This window comes from Hippoglossus stenolepis, chromosome 12 (genome assembly GCF_022539355.2).
Source record: "Hippoglossus stenolepis isolate QCI-W04-F060 chromosome 12, HSTE1.2, whole genome shotgun sequence".
Taxonomy (NCBI): Eukaryota; Metazoa; Chordata; class Actinopteri; order Pleuronectiformes; family Pleuronectidae; genus Hippoglossus; species Hippoglossus stenolepis.
Window position 1 is genome coordinate 8,194,611 of NC_061494.1, and position 26,260 is coordinate 8,220,870.

At 42.5% G+C, this 26,260-nt stretch overlaps 1 protein-coding gene across 4 annotated transcripts in view; it reads right to left on the reverse strand.

Moving 5' to 3' along the window:
• Positions 1–6,720: 6,720 nt before the first annotated feature.
• The window catches only part of disc1 (DISC1 scaffold protein), a 43,611-nt gene continuing 24,071 nt past the window's right edge, over positions 6,721–26,260 (reverse strand). For 2 of the 4 annotated variants that reach the window (XM_035172467.2, XM_035172469.2), the window contains 4 exons: positions 17,674–17,920; positions 15,541–15,585; positions 11,066–11,189; positions 6,721–8,299 (listed from right to left, as the gene is read on the reverse strand). In XM_035172467.2, coding sequence (XP_035028358.2) covers positions 8,094–8,299; positions 11,066–11,189; positions 15,541–15,585; positions 17,674–17,920 — 622 coding nt within the window. In that variant the 3' untranslated portion in view covers positions 6,721–8,093. Of the gene's footprint in view, positions 8,300–11,065; positions 11,190–15,540; positions 15,586–16,604; positions 16,641–17,673; positions 17,921–26,260 lie in introns of those variants that run through there. The other 2 variants (XR_004698021.2, XM_035172468.2) reach the window with 2 other exon arrangements.

Sequence of the window (26,260 nt, forward strand, 5' to 3'; positions counted from 1 at the left end):
TGGGGTGGTGGAGGCAAGTTGCCGGGAGCAGGGCGTGGGTGGCAGTGTAGCTGAGCAGGGATCAGTGAGGAGGAAGTCTGATTTAAAGGGACTTTGTTGAGAGAATGGGCTGTGATTGGTTAGTGACTGAGTAGCACCCATAAACCTATCAGTAGCTGACAGCTTATGACAGCTGAGCACATGACTCCGTGTCCTGCGAGAACTAAGGCGATGCTCGATTAATCTATAGTATCTCAGCGTTCTCTATAATCTCCTTTAGTGCATTGTGTTAAATGGTTAATGCACTGTATTTATAAAGCACTTTTCCAGTTGCATTCCCCCACTCATGCACACATTATCACACCTCTATACACAGCGCTCCCTCCACGACACACCCCCCATACACCGTGGGCACAGCCGTCAGGGATTCAGAGGTGCCGGGGATCAAACCAGCGACCCTCTGGCCAGTGGACGACCCTCTCTGCAGGGGTGGATCCAGGGGCAGGGCCAGGGAGGCACTGGTCCCAGCTGAAATCTGATTGGCCCCTGTCCTGTCAGTATTTTGTTTAAATAAATCACTGACTTAAAAATACTAACAATAAATATGACAGTTTGTGAATCATTTTAATTTTCTAGGCTTTTTTGAGGTAGACAATGAGCTTGCTCAAGGAACAATCTTCTAAATATATTCAATGATGTGTGATTTTGCTCAAAGCTATAGAGCTAACTGTAAACAAGGAAGGGCTGGAAACATAGCTGCCCCCTCTGTGTAAATTGTGGCCCCTGATTTTGAAAAAACTCAGATCCACCACTGCCTCTCTACCTCCTGAGCCACATCTAGTTAACTCGTCAGAAAATTAAACTCTGTTGAAGGTTTAGAGCTTCGAGGGCGCTAGTGTGACATGAGTACACTGCCTTCAGCCAGACACGCTGGAAGATTGCATGTAAAACTATGACATCCAATCACAACCTGACAAGCTTACTTTGAGCCAATCATCTGTAAGCTGTCAAAGTTTTAAAGGTTTTCTCTCTTTCCTGTCATCCAGCTCAGTTCAGTACTGATCAATGAGTGATGCAACCACAACCCTGGCCCAGCTCAACTCTGGATACCAGGTCATCTGCCTTCAAACCATCCAACCAGAAGCATTCATCAGACGTCCCAACATTGTGCCACATTCCTCATCACCACCACTAGTGTCTATGCTCCAGGGGAAGTCTCCTTCATATCCAAAGCCCCGGATTCATAAAACGGTTGCTATGGTGTTCTACTTCCTGCTGGGGTCTAAGCACCAAGTCTATTCCTCTTCTTTTTACTTCATTCTAATTTACTTTTTCTCATTTGTTTCTCTATGGGTCTCTCCTGAACAAACTGAATTGGACAAACTTTTCAAGTGGTCACTGGGGGATGGACTGTGCTGTGGAGTGATGCAAAAACAGTGTTTCAATTCAAAGCTATTGTAAGTCACATGTATCCAAGATGAACAAAGCTGCTAATGTTCATGGGGGAACAAATGAGAAACTTTTTACAGGCTCCTGTGAAGCCCTCAGGGGCAGAGAGTTTGATACTAAAGATACATTTTGGGAGAGGTATCACTTCAGGGAGCTGCTAGCTCGCCTAAAGGCTTTTACTTCAAACAAACTTCTGAATTAAATGCTATTATCCTTTTGAATGACAATGGAGAAATATAATGACAATCAATTAGCAACTTAATAGATCTACACACCATAGTTGTTTGTTTGTTTTTAGGCGGGATTACATGAGAACTACTGGACCTATTACAACGAACCTGGAAAAACTTCTGTGTGTGTCTGAATCTTTTGATGGCGTGCAACCACCGGCCACTGACATTGGTAGGATTTCTCCTGGTGCTCCTGATGTTCAATTTGACAGTGACAGTCGGTGTGTTTTTGTGGAAGAGAGAGGGAAAGTGAGGCAGAGAACAGCTCTTTATGATGCCAATTGGGTTTCAACTTTTTAAGACAGATCCCACAATTCAGTTGGCAGCATCAACTGTAGGATGCTAAACTGCACACACGCTGAGAGGTGATGGCAGAATTGACAGGCTGTCTGTGGGAATGGATTTTTGGCAATATTTGGTTTAAAGAGGATAGCATCTCCTTACAAATCGCTCACTGTGTCTTTAAAATAAAAATACTGATTAGTGTAGCTCTAATCATTAGGACTGTATAACTGAGACAAATGGTCAGAAATGTGTTTTACAAATGAAAAAGACGGCCTAAAAAAGTCAGTCACCGACTCCAAAGTCTGTTCCTTCAAAACGTGTTCCCCTTCCAGTCTGCGATGTGATGTTTTCAAATTAGTTTGTAGATTGGAACATATTTGATCCAGTAAAAAATAAAGCAACTGGCAGATTCCTGGATTCAGAACCACGCCCCAAAAAAGTGAACTTGTGCTGCTGTAAAGTCACATCTCCTGTTCCTCATCCCCTGTGGGTGCTGGCTGGTCTAGACAGACACACAGACTGACGACTGCAGAGAAGCAGCATCTCACATCACCAGCTGCCTCTCCAGGACGGGAGCTCCTCTCTGTCTCATTAGGCCAAACTGGCAGCTCCAGTGACGGGAAAGAGAACCATGCGTCCAGCCTCCCATGGCAAAAAACCTCCACATCGCTCCCAGGAGCTCTCATTACTTCTCTCACCTCCCCTCTGTCCCCCCCCAGTCCCCCTGCTAAAGGCAGCCAGCTCCATCCATCACATCTATCGATCCTGCCTCCCCCTGGTGTGGTACCTGTCTGTTTTTGAGACTAAGTGGGAAGGATGGCAGAGCCGCCCTGATATTTCAGCTTTCCAAGTGACAGCCGTGTCCTCGAGGGACGTTTCAAGGTGAACCAGTGGCCGGGCTTCTTGGAGGAAGTGCTCCTCTGTAAATCTAAATGAAGGCGCTCTTCCTCGAGGAGTTTCAATTTTACAGCCTGGATATTAAAGTAATAATCATCTCTCTGTTGCTTCCACTGCTTGTTTAAAAGAAAGTCTGCCCCATTCCTACTGATACTTCACATGAGAGAGCAGCACAAACGGCTCAGCTCAAAATGAGTCAAAGCCCCCAATCTTTCTCAAAAACACTGTCATAATTGTTTTTTTTAAGATTTGACAGTGATGTTTCACAAGAGAACACGGAAAACACGGAGATTTGCTGTCGTGTCACACAGATTGGAGTTCCTCTTGACTTTGATCTCATTACTCGGATGTTTTTTGGGCAGAGAAGCAAACTTAAGCTTTCAAAGCAATTGCCTTCGAGGAGGCCGGTTTAGAGCAGTCTGACACTGGGATTAAACACAGACTGTGACACTGTTTTGAAATATTTGTCCAGATTCATCCAAAATTATTTCAGCACATGATATAGACAACGTAGTATGTTTGATGTATAAGAAAGTATCTTCAGCACAGTGACACTAGTCTGTGTGCAGGGCCACAACAAGGATTTCAGCTTTAGCCCCCTAACACTAAGACCACACCAAAGAAATTTTCGATCCATCCATTATCTATACCGCTTAAACATTTGAGGTTCGAAGAGGAGCTAGAGCCAATTCCAGCTGACACTGGGCAGGAGGTGGGGAACACCAGTATATCATACCCCAATCGGCATGTCTTTGGCTGGGGGGGACAGAGTACCGAGAGAAAACCCCCTGGTGGGAGGAACATGCAAACTCCCAAAGAGAGAACTGGGATTCGAACCGGAAACATTCTTGCTGAGTGACAACAGTGGTAACCACTGCATCACCGTGCCACCCCCTGAGAAAATTACAAAAATAAAATCTTGTTTTATTAACTTTCATTCATACATTGAACTGTTATCTTCTCTGTGTTTGCAGGATTTACATACTTATAGAGCCACTTATTGTTTTTGTCTGTTCAAAGTTCCTGTTATTTCTATGCTGACTGCAGAATACTTCATAGAAAAATTTAAACAACTGAAACTCGCATAACAACGTACATCACTTATCGCCTGTGAGAGTCGTCGTCCTGGGAAACCACTGCAAGGAAAATGAGATGTGAAACATCAGCGATTGGTTCAATCACTGTTGTTTTTCTATGAAAATCATATTGAGTTGGAGTGAGGCAGTGGGAGCTTATTATTGTCACAGTTTTGCTATTGAACCGTCTCGTTCTTCTCCTCAGTATCACAGTCCAGTCCCAGTAGTCCACAGCACTAACACACTCTGATTATTAAAGCCCAACAGACACCACGTGCTTGAATCATTACAGATCTTTTAATAGGAAATGTGATTTTCTGTTATGTTTTCCTCAGGCGCTTGCTGCTCATATGCAGGTTGTGAATTACACCAAGTTCAGTCTGTATAATATGAAAATGAGTCATTTCCTGGAAAATCAGTGAGTCTCTCTCTGCACACGTTGCACAAACACCTTTCAAACTCCTCTGCTCCTTCTTCTTTAAGTCCAGGGTGTAAATTACATATATCAGAATGAAGATGAAAATAAACTTAGATTAGATAATTTTTCTTCCAATCCTGTGATTTCTCACACGACCATAAGTGATGGAAATATGTATTCTTCTGAAGGAGCCTGCAGCTCCCACTGGTACAGAGTTTATAATGAAGTGTGATTTTCAACATCAGCCGACCACAGGAAGAAGCGTCAGGGAGGCCATTTCCTGTTGTCTCTGCTCTATTTGCTGTGTTTTATTTATTTGCCTTCTCTATGGGTTTAAAGAGAGAGATTCAGAGTTGGAAGGAGTTTCAGGTAAATGATTCAAAATGCTTATTAATTCCACTTGAATTTCCTCCTGGTTTGATTACTATGTTGAATTTATTCAGCAGTTGGGTAAAGTGCAGACTCAATTTGAACGAACCCCTAAAACCGCTGGAAAGAGTTGAATAAAAGGCCAGTGGCAGACAGTGGTTTGTTCCGTGTCCACTTCTGCTTCGTGGACGACGCGTCTCAGGAGAGTTAACTTCACTGACTCAATGACCAGAACTGACAGACTCACAGTCGCTCACACATAACAAAGGTGTCAGCTGCAGAGGAGGATACAGGAATCTCTGAGGATGTGAGAGACACGACTACTAAAAAAAAAATCTCAATTTGCATTCATTAATGGTGTTTGTGAGTCTGGTTGAAGTGATGCGAGAGGAAAAGCTGCAACACAATATATGATTCTCCCATGGTTCAGAGAGTTTGTACATGTACCTGTCAGACAACAGAACAACTCAGCGGGGAATCAAATAAACAAATCCCCATCCCAGACCCCGGCACAGGCACACACTCCTGAAATAATCCATTCATTCACTTCCAGTTGAGAAATAATTCTCATAAATCCAGAGAAAACATACGAACACGGGGGTGGAGCAGCATCACTTGTATTTGCAAGTCATTTGCTGTTGTTAAATTCATTTCCAGCTGTCTTTCTTTTTCTTCATTAGCTTGAAGGCAGATTCAGACGAGCTCCGAAGTGAAACATGGAAATTCTTCAAATGAATCAGTTTGTACTGGAGAATGTCAATTTGTCTCACCTCAGTGGCAAAGAGAATATCAGTATATTTATTGATTAAATGATTTAGTGCATATACAAAATGAATTAATCAATACATTTAACCCACTTCTTACAAAAATTATAATAATTCTGTACAGCCGAAATGTTGATTAGCAGTGTGTTTGTCTATGCAAATGTTAGCATGTCTGGCTAACTACATTAGTACCTACTGTAGTAACCTATAGTGTCAAATCCAAGGCCAGGAGCATTTCATATCTTTATTATTATTATTTTATGGGATTGAAGGTTAAGGTGAAAAATTAAAACATTATTTTCCCATGCAAGAACATAAAGCATGACAGGAACAACATCAACTGAGAGGGGCAGATGGAAAATATATGGCAAGAAAAGAGGTTTAAATAATACAATGTGTAAGACTATTATTGTGTGATGAGACAAAGGACCCTCCGCTGCACAGTGCATCGTTTCACATGGGCCACAAAACATCTCCCCCTGCTACAGTGAGTGGACCTGTCTACTGAAAACCATTTTCTCTGTGGCCATTTTATGAGCCGAGCTGCCACACGGGGCACAGTATGGCGCAAGCACAGATTCAATTATGAGGTATAGGGGTGTTTGGCAGGAAGGTGTCGGCCGTGTCTGTGCGCCGCCCGAGGCTGATCGATGTGGAGACTTCTGGCCTGGCAAGTGGTTTGCAACCTGGCGGTAATGTGAGAGAGGCCCATTGTGCTGCATGTGGAAAAACCCTGAGCACACGGCTGTGTTTACACCCCTGAGCGCAAGACGGCTGACACGCCTCTGCGGATCCCTCAATAGCCCCCTGCTCCCCGCAAAAAAATATGAATCAGACGGAGACAAAGCAACACCATCCCATTTCCCCCCGCCATGTGCTCGGAGGGGCCGCCTCCCAATTAGCCACACCGCCGCTGCGGAGGTGAGATAACAATAGAGGGCCATGTATCCCCCAAAGAGCTCACTAGAGAACCTTTATTACCGTATTGATATCTCCTACATGTCACCACTGCCCTGGCAGCATGCCCGCACATTTTATATGAGGGAAAATCACCAGAGGGGTAGTAACTCAATACAAGAAGAAAACAGCAGGACACAACATTAGGCTGAATGGTACATGCTGTAATTAGTGAGATGTTGTATGGAATAAATGTATGATACAGCCACTTCAAGCTGCACAGTGAATAAAAAAAAAAGGATTAATGGGTGAAAGCAGGAAAAAAGGTTTCTGGCAAAAAGTCAAGTGACACCCAGTGGAATGAACAAGTGTATTCTGTGCTGACATCGAATAAAAGAAAACAAAATGACAAAAAAACAGCAGTTGCAAATCCTTATTTTATGTGCCCACTCATATTTCATCCTTCATCTTTTAATGTATAAATGTATAAGACACAAATGTGACTGATATAAAGTACAGAGCATCTATCCAATGATACACTGCTTTAAGACAGGGAGGAAACAAAAATCTAAATATTGCATTTTCCACACACACACACACAAATAAAGTGTTCAAGTTAGCTCACATTCTGTAGCACCACAAATGATATTTAATGCACAAAATGACATGTACTTAAAGTCAAATTCTACAAAAAACAAGTAAAAAAAATTAGCAGTATAAAGTTTATGTGCAAGAATGTTTCCTGTAAAAGGTTTACATTGTCCATTATTTGGTCCAATTCACTGGTAGCTGCAGGGTGACATCAGTCATTTCAGCCTTAGTTTGGATTTCTTGTTTAAAATACTGAATTGAATGAAATTTCAAATTATGTGAATTTTGGAAGAAGAAATATATTTTTCAAATAATTTATAAATTAAAAGTTCATAATAAATGCACCTCACCATTCATCAATCTATTCAGCCCAGGGGGTTTGGTGAAACAGAATTCCTTAGGTAATTTATGATGGCTAATATTAGCAAACAATGGATAGTGTGTAACTGACACTACTGAGTCCACGCACTGACTGTATGGTTTTCTCTTTATGCACTACTGTAACACTATATGCTTTAGCACTTTACATAAATAACTTTTACCTGTGTCAGAAAAAACAGAAAATCTCTCAATAAACCTCATGACATTACAACTTTACTCTCGTAAATTACGACTTTACTCTTGTAATATTAAGAGTTTCCTCTAAATCACAACTTTATTCTCGTAATATTAGGACTTCATTCTCGTAAATAATTTTTTTCTTAAATGGCCCTAATACTATGTCGTAGTTTTGACATTAAACTGAAGGAAAAAAAACACTTACATTCTCTGCACAAAGAAGACATGAAATGAAAACATGGATCCAGTAACCCCTTTGAAATAATCGTCATATCAGCTCAGTGGCTTAAATAACTCTTTCATATTTAGGCTAGGAACGACAAAAATTTGCAATAAAGTGCCTTATTTTTTGTTTTTATATTTAAAAAAAATCCTTCATATTTTTTTTATTTGTGGATAAAATGTCACACAGACTTTGTAGCGGAAACTTTCTGTAGTACCACAGAGGCTGGTTGTAAAGCGCTTTGAGGGAGGCTGTATAGTTAATGGATATGGGGTCACTTCCACAGCAAAGCCGGGGTCAGGGTCTCAGAGAGCCGGTCCGTGTGTGAGTGGTCATAAAACACTACAGGCATCCATTTCAAATGTCCCAGCTGTCACTGAAGTACTGGTCCTCCTCCTCCTCCACCTCCTCCTCCTCCTCCTCTTCCTCTTCTTCCTCCTCAATCCCATTTTTCATGTGGTCATCATCTGTTAACTCGTTCCCTTCCTCTTCCTCCTCCTGGAGCTGCACGAGCATGGTCTGCAGAGCGGCTTTCACATCCTGAACTTCTTTATCCAGGGACTGTGCAGAGTGAGTTAGGGAAGAATCTGACGCTGAGAGTCACACAGTCACGTGCACGTAAATAAAAAGCATGCCAGCAGACAAATATGAGGGACGATGTGACACTTGTGGCCCTCAGTGGCTAATGGTAATGGCTGTAACCTGATGAAGTCATCCATCTCAAATTTGGTCACCAAGCGGATTACTGGGACAGATCATCAAGTCATACCCAATTTAAGCAATTCACTATTCATGAGCTCATCTCGTCTGTAAGGCTTGGTGGCAGTGAGGGGGGGCCCAAGCAAACAGACTGCCCAGCTAAATAATTCATGAGCCATCAATGAAACGGGATAGAGGCTGTCATCGTTTGGGGGGGGGTTGTTTAACCTGCTTAGAAACTCAAATTAATCGTGTGAGTGTCCGACTTAAGTGGAAAAATCAAAGGGACGGCTTTGACGGCAGATGGGTCCTGATGGCTCGTTTTACTGTCTGAATGGACACAGATTGTCCTCATTCATAATTAACCAGCCGTTAAAGAGCTTTTCATGAATACTGCAGCGGGTCCTACAAGACTTTTTAAGGCAAGATGATCAGAATGGGACGGTGACAATCAGAATTATGTTAGAAAAGCTTTATAACTAACCACGAAGCCGCTTTCAGACATGCACTGAACTCCAGATAATCTCCTGAAATTATCCAGACGCTTTATCCCACGTAGCAAAGTTGTTTTGGCCCATATCTGGCCCACACTGTCAACCGGCCCACATACAGCGTGGAATGTTGGCACTGGGGTGGTCCGCTCCTGTTTGCCATATCTGGGCCACGAGGACCAAAGGTGGAATGAATTTGTTTCTTCCATATTCACCATTTACCAAATTGCCCACAATTGTTTTGGGATATATACGGGACACATTTGCTTTTTTACAAACTTTAGGCTCACATCCATTTTGTCCGGGCCATAAGAATACCTGAAGTGGCCCACATGCATACGCTCTGGATAATGATCGATTAAGCCCATGTGAGAACACGGCAGGAGATTATCCAGAGGAGTCACCGCTCATCAGTGATGATATTTCTAACACACGACTGACATGAAAAGAAAAAAAAGAATACAAATATCTCAGGGTGAAAAAGAGCTGTCATATACTGTACTTGAAGGCACCGAAGAAGATGCTAACTTGGAAAGACAATGACGCAAGTGCCAATGTGCTGTAAACAAAAACATGTCATTTCCACAGTGGAATCCATAAGTTACGTCCTGCATGCTGGGCCACCACTCGCCACAATGCTAAGCAGACTTCTGTGATGTCTGACTGGGGAATCTTCTGCTGCGTTGTTCATATGTGAAAGTTAAACTCCAGAGAAAGTCCGGACCCAATTGTGTGGACACTATCCGGAGTTCACATCTGAGAGTGGCTCAAGACTGACCTTTCGCCTATCCATGTTTTTCTCAACCCTCACCAACCCTGTGCTTGTCCATCCACCTCCTTGTATCGAGAGCGGGGATTCAATTAAGTCCCTCAGAGACTGGAGGTTTGATCTCCCCGTCACTATGGCAACAGCAGCGTCATCCCGCGTTCAATCTCTGCAACACAATAACAAAATTGCTCCGTCTCTTTAGTGCACTTAAGTGTCCGTGGCGCTTTCTGCTCAGCAAAGATTGGCTCGACTTCAAAAAAGTCAAGATGAATGACATGCAAGGACATGGAAACGGAGAGGTGGAGAGAGGCGGAGCAATCTGTGTCCATCTCCAACTGCCAGGCTGCGTTGATATCATGCAGCAGTGGAGGAGCCTGCACTGACCCCTGACAGGACAGCGGGGAGGACGTGAATCTCTAATCAGATGTGAATGGAGTGAGGGAAGTATTGTGTGACGCTTTGCTTTTAGAGATGCTATAGCTAAAGAAACCTCTTCATCGGAAAAGCAGAGGAAAGAAGACGAGGAACGCGATGCGACAGAAAATAAATCAAATCCAGCAAGTTAGATGGAAAATGTTCTCCATCCCTGGATAGAAGTATCACCTTCTCTATCTGTCTTAATAAGCATGCGGTGTAGAGGGGGAAAAGGGGAGCCAGAAAAACACACTAATCTATTTCCAATCAGCGTTCTAATTAGCACGGAAAATGATGTATTGTGACCTGTAATCAGCCTCAACAGTTTCATGTGAGTCATTATCATGGATATTGTAATTTCCTTCGAGCCCGCACTGGCAAGTGGAAGCGAGCAGACGGAAGCTGGGGGAGGGGGGGGAGAGGAAGGGAGGGTCAGAAAGCGGATGGACATTAAGACATTACGTGAGCGGAGTCATTACACTGACATTCCTTCGTCCGCCGCAGCGCTGCCTCTGTCGGCCGACTTTAATCTCAGCCCATGCTGACTGCCAGCCCACATCACCGGACCTCTAATAACCTTGCTTGGACTTTAACCATTTCATTTTCCAGCAGGGCACGTCCAGCCTGTCAAGACAAATCCTCTGATCCCCAATTGTTTTCGATTCCCTCCCCGACTAGACCCATAATGTCAGATAAGACAGGTGTTTTGTTTTGTTTTCCTCAAAAGGTAAAGTCACCGAAAGCCAACATCAGTCAGCCTTAAAGGAAGCGTGGACGTGAAGGCCTTGAGGAAACTAGGTCTCTAAGATGGATGAACGGAGACAGAAACACACACACACACACACACACACACACACACACACACACACACACACACACACACACACACACACACACACACACATGGCGTACAGTTTATATGATACATGGAAATTCAGACAGTAGTGAAAGGATATGGGTGAGGGCCTGATCCCGGTTTAGTATGGCCATCTGCAATTCATCTTCCAAGGTCATTAGTCTGTCACTGATCAGCTCGCAGCGCTCTGTCAGGTCTGCAGCCTCAGCCTCGCTGCACCCGTCCTGGCAGGAAGAGGAAACAAGGGATGAAATGATGGGTACAGAGTAACACACAGAGCTGCAGGGGTTCCAATATAATGTACAAATATGGATCTGGTATTTTAGAATAAATTAACACAAGTGTGTCTGCACGCAGGCTAACAGGGTGGGGTAGAGCAGCTTTTTTTTATTGCAATGGCAAATTGGAAGATGAAATTCAACATATTAACTGTTAAGAGATAATTACATAATAAATCAAACCCAACTACAGTAATTTAATAGCTCCAGTTCCAAACTCATCAATTGTCTCACCACAGCAACATTTCCAGTTCATAGCCCACCACCAAATTCTGCATAGTGATTCAGTGAATAGGTATCAGCCAATTAGGAGCCACTGTCTGATTATCACCGGATTTCAGTAATCAGCCCTACAGGTTAACACCGTCGGATTTTGAGTCCTAGATGAAATATGACCAAAAAAGAAACAGGGCGATGTCTTTGGTTGTGGCTTTGGTCCTATACGTCGCACTGTGAGAGGTTCAAAGATGGCCGCTGTCACGGTTCTGCAACCAAAGATAACCTGGGACCGATCTGACAGTTTCCCACACAACTGGGTGCACATTCACATTCACTTCCACTAAATCTTGCTGAATGCACTGAGATTGTTAAAACAGAGCCCAGAGCGTCCTGTGCTTTTTTATACATCATAACCACATGACAAAGATACACGCTGTAAAACATGGTGTCACAACCATCATCTTGTACAATCTCATAAGAAATCTAAAACTTGTACTTATAAATAATGTTGAACGGTGCCACAGTGCAACAACACTTGTAGCAGTGCTGTGTCATTTGCTGGGTTTCGTCTTAAATTATATAAACCAACAAACAGGTTCTTATTTAAATTCGGCACAAACAACTTTTACACTTTTAAACACTCAAAATATTGAATTATGCCTTAAAACAGACTGATATATTCATTTATAGGTTAAACTTTATTCAATTAAATCATTCAAGTTATTCGATTTATTCACACAGACTCAACACTTAGTGAACCTTTATATTGAACTTGTGTAATAAAGTTACATGGAAATGTAATATGTAAAAAAATATACATAAAGTCAACGTTTTAGGCATAATTATTTTTTGAGTGCACCCAAGAACTTTGCAAATACATATGTAGATATATTATATTATATATATGAATAATGAATATATTCTTGAGTCTAAAGTCACCATTAATAAGCATGAGTCAGAGCTTTCAGAGTTTTCCTGGACTTAGTTCGTCTCACTCACACTAAATCATTCACTCTGAGTGGAAAACAGCTGGACAGGCTACATATGAGGACGCCAAAATTTCTGTTGCACCAAGGTCATAATCTACACAACACACACCAAGGGGTGTGTGTGCGCTCAGCACTTGGCGGCGTACCTGCAGATCACCTGAGGACACTGCGAAGCTGAGTGTGTACTGGAGGTTGGTGGAGGAGCAGAGAGCAGCAGAGGGCAAAGCATTCACAGAGCCGAGCCGGCCATAATTAGAACAGGCCCCTTTTCAGACATCGTGTCCTAGTTTCTTCACACTTATCAAGCACAGAGGACACAAGCACACGCACCGGAGCACACAGTACACACATCCGAGCAAACAGACACTTACACCCGCACGCACGCAGATGCAGCGCTCTTGTCAAACAACACATAGTAAGTCTAATCTGACTCATGGCTGCAGGTAGGAAATATCAACTCCCCGCAGCTCAGAGGTGTCAGAACAATCACCGGGAAGTCGTGTCTGTGGTCCTCTGTCCTGAAATAGCTCCTTCTATGCATGATGTAACACCCCAAAAGAAATGTACAACAAAACAACAGGCCTGAGGCATGGCGGCGTGCACAAGTCATCCCTGATGCAATTAAAGAATTAACAAGGACTCCAAGGCAGAGCGGCCCACAGCATGCAAGATTTATAGAAAACGTGTTGTCTTTGTGCATATAGAGGCTTTTACTGTAAATGAACAAGTGATCACAAACACTTTCCTCAGTTGTGTGTGTGATGCTTGGATCCCTGTCCGTCCATTCCGAGAAGAAAGACAGTCGATTTATAGATCACCGAGCTGTTTGTTTACCAAGGTTAGAGGCATCTTCCGCAGATAAGAGTGTTGTGTTTGTTTGGCTGATTGATTCTATACATTACAGCCTCCAGTCAGCTTCTGTTAAGTCAATACAGCCGCGAGATAGAAAACAAAAGCTCTCTGTGCAGAATGACACTGTTACAAAAGAGCCCTGATAGTTTGTTAGCAACACTGTACACAGAATAAAATCTGGCACAGCTATTGAAAAGCTGTTACTGTGCTCCTGCTGGTGATCAAAACAACACAAATGACTTTTATCTGCTCCCTCTACCTTCGACGAATAACAAAACATGAGATTTCATCACATCAATTTTGCGCAATGCGATCCCAGCCATACATGTGCTGGCGTGTTGATGTTATAGACAAGTGAAGAGGGCAGAGGCATGAAGTTGAGCAAATTATTTAGAGATTCAATATTCTGACTCATGCATGCATGGATATTTAAGCAATAATGAGTAACAGGAAGCAGGTAATTGCATGAGTTCACATGGGTGCTGTTAGGCCGACACTTGGCACCGGGCGGGCAACACTAGGAGACAATATTGTATGAGCATTAGGTCATAATTACTTTAATAAAACAATAAAGTAGCTGAATTCATTTTGGGCTTGAGAGGAGATTAACTAGCATTTGATTAACTCATGTCTGGTAGTTAGTAATCTAATGGCTACAATGATTCAACAGTATGAGTTGTTAGCTGTTAGTATGTAGCTGTGACCCACTTCCATAAACACACTAACTAGACTCAGTATGTTCTTTACTTTTTGTTTTTAAACGAGAAATTAACCTCACCCCGTCTTTCTACTAACAGGACTTGACACAATACAAGCATCATAGATAATATTTCAAATAAATTACTAATTTATTTAAAGATGCATTATATTGTAGCTACTGTGCATAATGATCGTGCACAACTGTGACACAGCTATCATCTCTTGTCAACCATTCGAACAGGGCTGATTTAAATCCATTGACATTAACCTCAAAACAACCTGATTAACACGTCTAAACAAAAGCCTTTAAAGCCATTTCAGTGTCCTAATGTCTCCATTGTTGTTTGGCTCTGCAGGTCAGTGTGAAGAAGGGAATGTACGGACCTTGAGAGGATAAAAGAACAATTAGTAGAGATTAGAAGAAAATAGAGCAGCCCCTCACACACACACACACACACACACACAGACTTGCACACACACATGCACGAACGCACGCACACCAATCAATCTCCATTGTGGTAGCAGGGCCGCCGCTTGGCAGCGGCTAAGTGGAAATCATTTACTTAAAGTCATTAAGGAAAGGATAAGGAGGTCAGATGCTCCGCGAGGGAGGGAATCCAACTCCTCCACAAGGCGATCACAACACCATCCAGATACTATTTACCAGCCATCATATCATCTGACGCAGCGATGCATTGCGGTTTATTGTGATTGAAACATTTCATATCAGTTTTCCCATCATTCAATGTGTCGCCAGGCTGCATACATGTGCGTATGTGGGCAAGTTACTGTTGCTCCCCCTCAATCAATCCTTTCAGTCATAATGGTGCAGGTTTATCTCTATAATAGTAAGATAATAGTTGATAAGCTGGACTCATGGTTTGTGTTAGTGATTTGTCAAATAATTTAATTTACTGGACATTTTGAATTTAAAATTAAGAATGGAATTAGCTCCAGGAAGCGACTATAAAGCTGTCACATGCTCATAAATGGTTGTTATCAACTGACTTTTCTTTTTATTGTTTGCTCTGACTCACGCTCCAGGCATAAAATTATAATTTATTAAAGCATTGAGTTCACATGCAGATGAATTCCAACAGTTAATCTCTGATTAAACACACACACACACAAACACACATATACACACACAAACACACCACCAACAGTTTACTGTTTGAAAACTTGCACGGGACACACCCTCATCAAGTGTCTGTGTCCTTGTCCCGTTTGCCTTCCAGGTGTGAAAGAGTATAATTGTATGAATTTAATGCAGGAAGGTGCAGAGCGGAGAACACATGCTCAGCAAAACTCTCCCTTGAATAAATAAAGGACATTGTGCAAACTCAGACAAGTCTGCCACAGCAACCCAGGCTTCTCATGTAGATCAGTATTGATCAGGCAGTTAAAAAAGAGGACAGAGGTCATGTTTGAGTTAAGGTCAACTGATAGATTCGGCTGTGTCCCAGTGTCAATGCAAAAAAGACGTCACTCACACTGATAACATTCACTCCCACACTGACAGTGTTAGCGTCACCAACCTCTGGGTGATTCTCCTCCATGCAGAACAGAAACTCCTCCAGTTTCTGCAACAAAAACGAGGGAAACATATGTTGAGGCCACACAGTCGTAAACCTGCTCATGAATAATTGAGACTGCAATTATGTCGGCTGTGTACTGTATGTGTGCTGCATCATCATAATGAGCAAAGGTTGTAATTATTCATCACCAAAAGTGACAGGGAGAAAATAGATTAACTGGCTCATCTGCACCGCAGGTTTCTTTGTTAGTATTCAAAGAATGTAATTGTACATTCTTCACTGTGGAAGGAGTTAATTACTATACCTATTGGAGGAGAACATATTGTTAGTGGCTTTAGGTTAAGTACATAAGGAGGCAATAACAATCAGCAAAGTTTAAATTCTTATTTTTTAATTAAAAATTGTGTGTAACATGTGACAGCATTGGATGCTTTGCTCTTCAGTTAACGCAGGTGCTTCATCTACAACTCGTATCTAATATGAGATCTGTAAACACTGCATTGTGACACCAATCACACAAATATCATCTGTCACGTGCAGATTGTTACAATGTTTTCTGCCATTAAACTGATCAGCTTCTATTTTCTGCTGCCGTGAGACAAAGACACTCACATCTGTAAAAGAAGTTTTTCTCTTTTATATTTTCTACATAAAATTATCTGTAGATAAAAAATCCCCAAATCATCCACTGTATCCTCCATCTCTTCTCTTTTTCTCAAAAGGAACATATCAGAGTTAGTTGCAAAATTAATGTTTGTTTACCAAATGTAAAACGCTGTGAGCATTTACAGTTAAGGTGTGTTTCTGCTTCTCTGTCCCTGGACGCCAGATATTCTCTCTGTGAGCAATATAATGACACATTTCTGGAAGAAATTTCTGAAGTGAGCCCGTCTGCACTAAAGCTCCACAAATATCCAATGATCTCCGCCTATTTCTCAAACTTATAAAATGTATTTTTGGAGAATATAGAGAATATTTTTGCTGTAGAATTTCCAGCTTGGAACAAAGACAAACACAATAGAGAGCAAAGTACTGAGAGAAAAAAAAAAGGTTGGCAGTCTCACCTTTTAGCTCTCGGAGAAATGTTAGGAGGGGCCGGGCTTTGGGAGCAGAAAGAGAAGCAGAGAGAAACAAAGGGAAAGCAGGAAATGGATGCATGCAGTTTATAGAATGTGTTCAGGGGCAGAATACGTCAATGCAAAGTGTTTATTTATGGATGCACAAAGCCCGGCTGCGAGAAGTTAAAGAGACTACACCAAAGTGGGACAATTAAACACAACAATGAAAAGAATACATGCAAGAGGAGCTGCGCCGGTTAAAACCATCGACAAACATCTCACAAATCGTTTAAATCTATTCTGAAATAAGTCTCAACTACAGCTGAAAAACAGCAAATATTAAGCAAAATCACAATCTGTGAGGCAAAATATAGCAAGTGTGCTATTGAGTTTTATTAATGCTGGATCTGTTGGCTTTGTTCCCATTGCAGACATGTGTGTCAGACTATGTGGGCAGGGGAAAGTGTGAGGAGAGGAGAGAATGAGTGGACTCGGCCCTGAGGCAGTGGACCTCAGCTCACTGAGAGCAACACAGGGAATTCTCTCTCTCTCTCTCTCTCTCTCTCTCTCTCTCACACACACACAGACGTGCATTCCCTCTAAATGCACGTAATCATGCAGAAACAGTCTTAAATCTGCGCTCTGCAAAATGAAACTCTTGAAGGAAGCCAAAATGTTTCCAAATGGTTGCCTCCCTCACGCCCACATTTTCCTGCTTCCGAAATGCCTCCGAGCAAACGTGCTAATAGATAACCACTCATCTCACTCTCGCTGACAGACTTTTACATTCCGACAGCTCTGAAAATGTCCTCTCCACTTAGGTGGTAAGACTATTGGAGCTGGCAACATCATTTTTCACACCATGGTGAAAAAAACAAACGTCTGTGAACGTGCGTTTGAACTCTCCGTGGCAAAGATGACTTCAGCGATTGAAAACCTCAATCTTTTATGTTGGAGATATGTATCTTCTCCAACTGCACACACCAATCGGTTATGCACTCTCCAATGCATGCACGGGTATCCTGATGAATAATACAGAACCTTGGGGGTTGTTTACAAGACATTGTTGTGTTACCTTGGTGAACTCTGAGTTCTGCAAGTTGGCCTCAGGACACCAGCGCCCCCCTAAAGCAGTCAGCATGGCGCAGTCTTCTTCCTCTTTGGTGCACGGCTGGGCTGGAGGATAAACTGCGGCGGCGGGGAGGTCTTCGATGTCCACCGGTCCACTGCAGCTGGGGGTCCGCAGCTGGAGGCCTCGCAGGAACAGGTGACACGCTTCCAGGTCCGCTTCCCAGATCCGCTCCAAACCTGGACAGCCACAACTGCACAGAGAAAGAGACCAGCCTGGTAAAATATACAAAATGACAGATCGAAAACAATAAAAGACACAAAATACAACAAAAAGCAGTAAAAGATTAAGTATGATACAAAGTGATACAATATGTTTGAACAAAGCAATACAACACAATGTCAGGCTCTATGGTACCGAGCGGTGCAACAGGTAAATTAAAAACATGACACAGTAAAATACCAAATGATTTTGTAAGATTATACTTTATATATAATAAAGATAAAATAATTATGAAAATGTTTATACAATCAAAGTTATGTCTAAAGTTAATTTAGACATTCATGATTAGCCGATTGTAGGAAATTGTTTCACAGTGGTGATTCCAGAGACTTAAGTTCTCACAGAAACTTGCATGGTCAAACGTGACTTTGCAGCAAAACTGAAATAACTAAAAAGAGAAGGTGGAATAAGATTGGCTACATCCGGTTGGTGACACTTCCTGGTCAGCTTGCTCTCATTGGCTAGTGCAGGTTTATGCTCAGGATTGTGTCTGTGCCAATTATCTATTATTTAAGATCAGGGAGGCTCTGATACAATCGGTAGCATTAAGATTATTTTGTAAACCCGTCACACTTCAGGATTATTTGGCAGATAATCGACTCCAACTGGCCTCTAATCGGGAACTCCTGCGAATCGGGTCTAAAATGGGCCTGATTATCCTGCAGTGTTCACCAGCCCTCGGTTGTTAAATCTCTACACAAACCGAAATGCAAAACATGTTGTCTCATGCATGTCTGTCAGCGTATAGATTAAACAAATGAGATAGGACATGTTATAGTGAACTTTGGTGGGGTTAGCAGGTATATTGTTGACAAAGCTAGGTTAAGCTGCTTCCCCCTTAATTCCTATTAAGTCTTTATGCTAAGCTAATCTAAGCTAATCACGCCCTGGCTGCAGGTCAAAACAGACATGAGACTGATGTGTCTTCACAAACTCAAAGCAAGACAATGAAGGAGCATATACAGTATAGAAACCTATTAAAGGCCCAGTGTGTAAGATTTAGGTGAAAGGATCTATTGGCAGAAATTGAATATAAAATAATCCTAGTGATGTTTTCCCTAGTGTGTTTCATCTAAATTGTACGAATTGTTATAGTCGTCAAACTGGACAAACTAAACACCTTTTGAGTTTCTATGACAACTGAAGGCTGCAACAGGTTCTCTTTAATGTTTGTAAGGGGAGGGTGAGGTGAGGGGTATTCAGCTGCAACATGCAACTTCACCACTAGATGTCACTATATTCTACACACTGAACCTTTAAGTGAATTTATTTACCTATTTATAAACACTATCAGTTATAATATATATACATAAAAAGGGAAATATTGCTGAAGCATGTTGCCCAAAATGTGGACTGAATATATAGTATTAAAGTTATAAGATGATAAATTAACAGTGAATTGTCAGAGATTATAGATTCGTGTAGATATCGTGATCACACTAATGGGACATATGAGAAAACTAAAACTAGACTGAGTTACAGTTTTCCTGTCATGACTGTAACTGTCTGCATGATAACTGAGCACAGTAGCTGCACAGGCACGGTGAGGGACATCTCTAATGACATCACTATAAAAAAGACTGACAAAAGAGTGACGGGGGAGAAATGAATCATTCAGAGATTCTAATTCCATTGACAAAATGTAATGAGAGTGAATGTGCTCTTTGTGCGCTGCCCTTTCTCTTCAAAGAGCCGCAGCGGAGAGAGGAGGGAGAGCCTGGATGTGTTCATCAGAGCTGGGGTCACTGAGCAGGAGTTCAGGGGGAGGACGAGAAGATTGCCTTTTTGTTTATCACGCATCCTCTTCTACTCTCCCTCGCTCCGACCTTTGTTACATCTCTGATGCAAAGATCCGAGTGTATAAACAGAGGAGAGCCATTTAAACAGCTGCATCTGAGAGCCATACAGTAAAAAGCTTTATATGCAGTACGGTCCACCATGGTGATGGCAGTGTTGAACTATAAGCACCTCTTTGTAGCATTATAAAAAAAGGTTTTATATATTTGTTTCAATGGAATTCTCCTCCAAAGACTCACATTTAAGACCTTTGACCTTTGAAATATTCACGTTTAATTCCTAAACAACTAAGGACCCAGTTGATATTTCATGACCCGAAGCGACTGATCATTTCGCTGCTATTTGCAGAAATCTCTCTCTGTCTGTCTGTTTGTGTCTCACATATGTCAACAACTTCTCTGCTTATCGGCCCAAGGAAGTGCAGTGTTGAATATGGTGTGATTTGGACACGTGATACTTTCAATATTAATGACAATTGAATAAACTGACGACCAGAGCCCCTGTAGCAGCTGCGACTGGGACTCATCAACATCAGTGACGCTTTCGATCACCACAACAGCCCATTCGCGACATCTTGCCACTGCTCAATAACTGCAGGTGACCGCAGGCAGACCATTCCAAACAGGCAGGCTTAGAGCAGGCACTGCACTAGTGTTAGAAATCCGGGTATTTGGGCAACGAGACACACAAAATAGGGTTAGGGTTAGGGGTTAGGGTTAGTTCAGGAGTAAAATCGGTTTGTACTTTGCTCATCTTTTAACAACCTTTTGTCCACAAATCTTGTGCACAAAACAAACCAAAGCTGACAGGACTGGGACCAGGATGTGTGTTTTCATATGTATCAGATGGATCAAACATCTTGAAGGAAGAAATGTCCTCTGACTCTGTGCGTTGCCGATTTCCAACCCAGGAGGAGATTCACTGTCACAAACACTGATTCTCACATTGAGTGATTCAGAACGATGACAAACTATTTCATACTATAAACAGAAATATACTTACACATAAGCCACTAGAATATATTCAGTAATTCCACCTAGAGAGTGCGTTCCTGCTGTGCAGTTTGATTTGAGAAATTGCTCCATTCTCCATCAAATGTAAACAAACACAAAAGCACCCAGACAATATTATTTAATCTCCCTCTCCGTTCCTCTGTCTCTCTCCCAGCGATGAGGTCGTCCGTAAATTGAATGCCACTTGTTTTCCAGCCCATCTCCTGCCTGAAAAGACTGCCAACCTCTGTACGCTGCCAACGCACGCCTCTCAGCCCGGCTCTAACCTTCATTTGGCGAACAGACAATAGAAAAATTACCCAGCCCGGCTCCCCTGCCCTCACTAATCTGCTACTCAACGCCACTGCTTCTGAATTCTGCCATAGTGGGGATGCACCCAGTGAGCCATGCCATTGTTATTTGTCTCTTCTGAAGTGGAGAGGGACACACACATGCACACACATACACACACACATAGTTGGGCACATGTGTGTTACTTACACACACGCATGCTTATAAATCACTCTCGATGGGGTTTCAGTGTTGAACAATCATAAATTCCTCTAAAAATGCCAAAGCCTCCTTCATCCATCAGTGAAAGCTCCTCTTCAGCGACAACAACCACAACTCATTACGGACAACTGGCACTGGCTTAAGTGCGCTGAAAGCTCAGGAAACATGTCAGTGCCTAAGCTTCCCTGTGATGGTGGCGTCCTGGTGCCCGTCGGTATGAACCCGACGCCCGAGGGTTAATTGGTGGCAGCCTCTCGGCCCGCCATCTGACAGTGGCAGGGTGTGGGCGAGCTGCTCTGCTGACGGCCCAGTAATAAGGAGACGAGAAAGGCAGGCAAACTCCTTCTGCAGTGTCTCAGCCCCCCCTGTGGGACTGCTGACTGACAGGACTGCTCTTTCTCTTGGCGTTACGTACGCACACATACAGCTACAGAGGAGGGATTATAAATACAAGTGTTGATCGAGGGAGCAGCGGTGTGGTCCTGCTGCTACCAGAAGGTTCACTTAGACTCTCCATTAGCTGAAAAGGCACGGAGCAGGTTCACAATCCGTCAGACCAATATAGTGAATGCTACCCGGCACCAGGTCATACGCTCAGCTGATGTGTGTGAGGACAAGGTCGTGTTTACTCAAGAAAAAAGCAACGTTTCACCTCTCATCCAAGAGGCTTCAAGCAGTGGCTGATCTAGATTTTTCTGAATCGGGGGCATAAAAGGGCCCCAATTTACACAGAGGGGAACATTATATGTCCAACATCCATGCACAATTCATGATTCAGTAAGATGTCATTCCTTGTTTACTGTTAGCTCTGTAGCTTTGATTCAAAGCCACACATCATTAAATATATTTTGACAATTGTACTTTGTTAAAGCACATTGTGTTCTTTAATGTTAGTAACTGACATTTTTTTTTCTTTAAAGACTACTGAAAGGACAGGGGCACTTCAGGGGCCAATCAAATGTCACCCCCGCCCCTGGATCCAGCCCTGGCTTCAAGTAAACAAGTCAAGTCAAGTCAACTTTCCATGGATCACCTGCATCTTCAGCCTTCACACCTGAATATCAATATATTAGTCAGAGTGTGATAAACAGCTCATATCTTGAGACTAAGCTGCTAGTTTTGGCTCGGAACTCTCCAAAAACAAAATAAACTTTCACTTGTCGCCTCATGTCAGTGCCTCTAATGTTGAGTTTACACAAAAGCCATGAACACAAAGTAACACGTTCGTGAGAAAATCAAAGATGGGAATCTTTCACCTTAATCGTGCCGCAGCATCTCAAATAACACCAGCTGACTGGAGGTGCTAATAATATGGTGAAATGCAAGGTGTTGACTGCTGCATCAGAGGTGTGATGGATGGTGAATGAAGTGAAGCATTTGTAAGGTGGGTGGCTTGATGTCTGGAGAGGTTTTTACAGCTGTCATTTGAGCAACCGATTTCAGTCTACTTCCAGCACTTTATATTTCTTTTTGACACATTCAGGGTTTTGGACCTGAAAAGACTTTTTCCACTTATTTCCTTTGTGACTTAAATCTTACAGGAGAACATGTTTTGTCTGAGTATTTCAATGACTACGACACTGGTTACATTGTATCAAAGATGACTGGCATCCAACACTCAACAGAAGATTGCATAAATATATATTTTTTAAAAACAGGGGAGGCATTTCCTAATGAAACATCTACATAATGTATTAAACAACTGTGCCATGCTGCTAATCTGAATAAAATGTGTTTTGTTCTGGTGACACACTTACAGCATCTCCGCTGTACCAAACATCCTGTTCTAGTCTTTAGCAAGGAGGAGATAATTGCTTTTTTCACCATCCGTCTCCACGGAGACCAGACATCTCACCAGTACTAATCTGCCTCTCTCCTCCTCCCTCCTCTCCTCACCTCCCGTCATCGCAGCACTCCATCAGCGATAATGTACATTAGGGGTGACTGCTAAAATGTTCACTGGATGATGGGCGTCCTGTATGTTCATTGAGTCAAGCTGAATTTGTGTTGTTGTGCCAAACTGGAGCTGGTGGAAGCTACCGATTCTCGTCTGAAAGCCACAGCTGCATTTGTGATGTATTCTGTTTGTGGGAGCTGATCTGATGCTTTAGAGCGAATCCAATAGAGAAAGTGATGAGCAGGTAAATTACTTCAGGAGTTACCAAAACCTGAGAAGGTGTCATTTAATATATTTCTTTTTTTCAACGATAATGACCCTGTTCAGTTTTAAAATCCGTCCTGAGGGATCCCATCACGAGTGGTCAGCTCTGTGTGAACGCACCCAAGAGCGTCCTGAATGAGATCTGATCACTAAGACCACATTGGGAGGTGGTCTGGTTGACACAGCACAAAGAATGTGGTTTCACATTAACTGTTTCTCAATGAATCTAAAAATACTTTTCTCTACTCAGTGCCCATGTGTTGATTTGATTGTGGCAACCATGACTCAGAGTATCAACATGCACACTATAAGCTGGTGACATTTAGCCTTTTTCTCCTCCCTGCTTTTAGAGCCCTTAGATTTGATTGTAGGTTTATTTTCTAGACTACATTTCATTTCTTTACAATATATTTGCTTTCAGTTACATGTGTGTGTCCCTCCTTTTGTTCAGCATGAGCCAAGGTGTGACACATATGGTCCATATAATAGGAGAGACTGAAAGAGAGCATTACTATACATAAGAGCTCCATTAAAACAGGAGATAAAAATGCATGAAGTGTTCAAACTCTTTTCAAGGCTAAGAATTCAATTCTCAGCTAGAAGGGCACTCAGAGAGTGGATCTGCACCGAATTGTACCTGTTAATAGGTATTAGCAGCACTCTTCATATGCCTGATTTTCTTCATGGGGATCTCTGCATTATTTGTTGAAAAAGGACATCTCGCAATGAAGAAAGTGGTAAACAAATCCTTGAATGATTTCTCTCTTGGTCCCTACCCCACCACACCAGTTTAAAATCGGTTCTGGGTTTGAACCCTGCTTCAGTCAGCGTCTCTCTGTGTGGAGTTCACATGTTCTCCTCATGTCTGTGTGGGTGTTCTCCGATTACTCAGGTTTACTCCCCCAGTCCAAACACATGCAGGTTATGATAATTAGCAACTCTGAATTGCCTGTAGGGGTGACAGTGAGTGTGAATGGTTGTTTGTTTTCATATGTCAGACCTGTGACCTGAGCCTGTGACACTGGTGGTGTTCCCCGCCTCTCACGCAACATCAGCTGGGATTGGCTCCAGCCTCACAACCTAATGGAAGGATAGGAGGAAGGAAAAAGATCTGCTTCCTGGATTTAGAATCTTACACCAGAGTAGAATGAATGATGAGTTTAGAATAAAGAGTTATATATTGATTTTTGGGGGGGAACTTCACTAATTCTATTCATCACAGGGAATCTTCTATAATGTTCTCTGTGGCTCTGGATGGATGTTTACCGAAAGTCTGAACACGACTAGAGTCTACTAGAGTCAGGTGATCAATAATAACAGTATGATTCATCGTCTGAGAATCATTTATAATGCAACAAAATAGTGTGTCACTCCCAAATGGTGGTGGAGAGAATTCAATCAATGTTTCTGATGTTTTCAAACCCAACTTTGAAGGATATATGACTTGGAGATAGGAGAGTTTTGTGGTCTTTGAACTGTATTAGCAGCTTTTTTAGGTCTTGTTTTTGGACAGGTATTTTGTGACAGTGATGATTTTTGCTGTTTAAGTGATTGAACTGTTATTTCAAGTTATTCTGTTGAAGGAGCAGCACACTTTAAATGTTTTCCATACTGTATGTGTCGAAGTCTGCCTTGTGTATACATACAAAGCCTGTATTTAAAGGTGGATGATATCACTGGCCCCAGAAAGTGAGGGCAAAGCGTCTCTACTGCCACCTGGTGGCTGGCTACAGTATAAGTCATAAACCCTGCAGAGTACTTTTTAGTAGATGGGACATGGCTCAAACTAATAAGTCAAAAAACGGCTTAAATAACTTTTGTTCAAAGATGGTTTCTGTCATTTTAGGAAGTTCTTATTTCCCTGATGTTTGTCTAAATGTTAATTTTTCTTTCTTATTTGATGCCATAAAAATGGCTTGAAACGTCATGATTGACAGCTGAGACTGACTCAGGATTGGTCAAGCGTGTATATATATCAGCGGGACCTAGCTACAGCAGATCCATCTGCCAATAACTACTGCCCAGACTCTGGCTCCAAATGCACATGATGGCAGCCTTCGTGTCTGGGATGTTTTGGCTTCTTTACTGGATAGTGGGGGGGAGTGGAGACGTGTCGTCCATCTTTATATACAGTCTGTGGTACACATCAATAGTGCTTTTACTCAAAATACCTCATCCACTGAGTAAATTTTTGTTGCCATATAGTTTTTTCCTCATTCAATATTTTTGTGTGTTTGAAAAATCAAACACACAAAAAACAAAGCGTCCACCTGCCCTATTGACAGAAAAGGTTCCGAGTCATGTTTCCCTGCTGGGCCCTGAGATCGCAGCCGCGTTGGCCCTTGACCACAGAGACCCTCGGGCTGCACATCCCTAACAACAAACCACCCTCCAGAATGTGACTGAGTCCTGGCTCCCATCCAAAGCGGTGACCCTGCCTCTCTCAAGGATGCAACACAGACATCTCCCCCCTCTCACACTCCACAAACAGAAAACAAAGGTCACGCAGACACACTGTCTCTGACAATACCGGCTTTTCCCTGCTTACAGTGAGCCTGGGATTCCTGACCTGAAGAGAGAAGAAGAGACTGAGTGGAAGACACAGCTCATATGGTGAACACAGAAACCAGCTCTATTCACCCATCTGCAAAATACAAATGGTTGATGTCTGTCAGTTTGTCTGCTGGAGAGACGGGCTAAACAGCTCTAATCTCCATAAGGAAGCATAAACAGACGTATGGTGTCATCAGTTCACTGGGTTCCTCACCCTCTGCTGGAAGAGTCACAGCCGCTCGGCACACAGCATGGGCGACCACCCGCAACACAACACACACGTCCTCAGTGATTT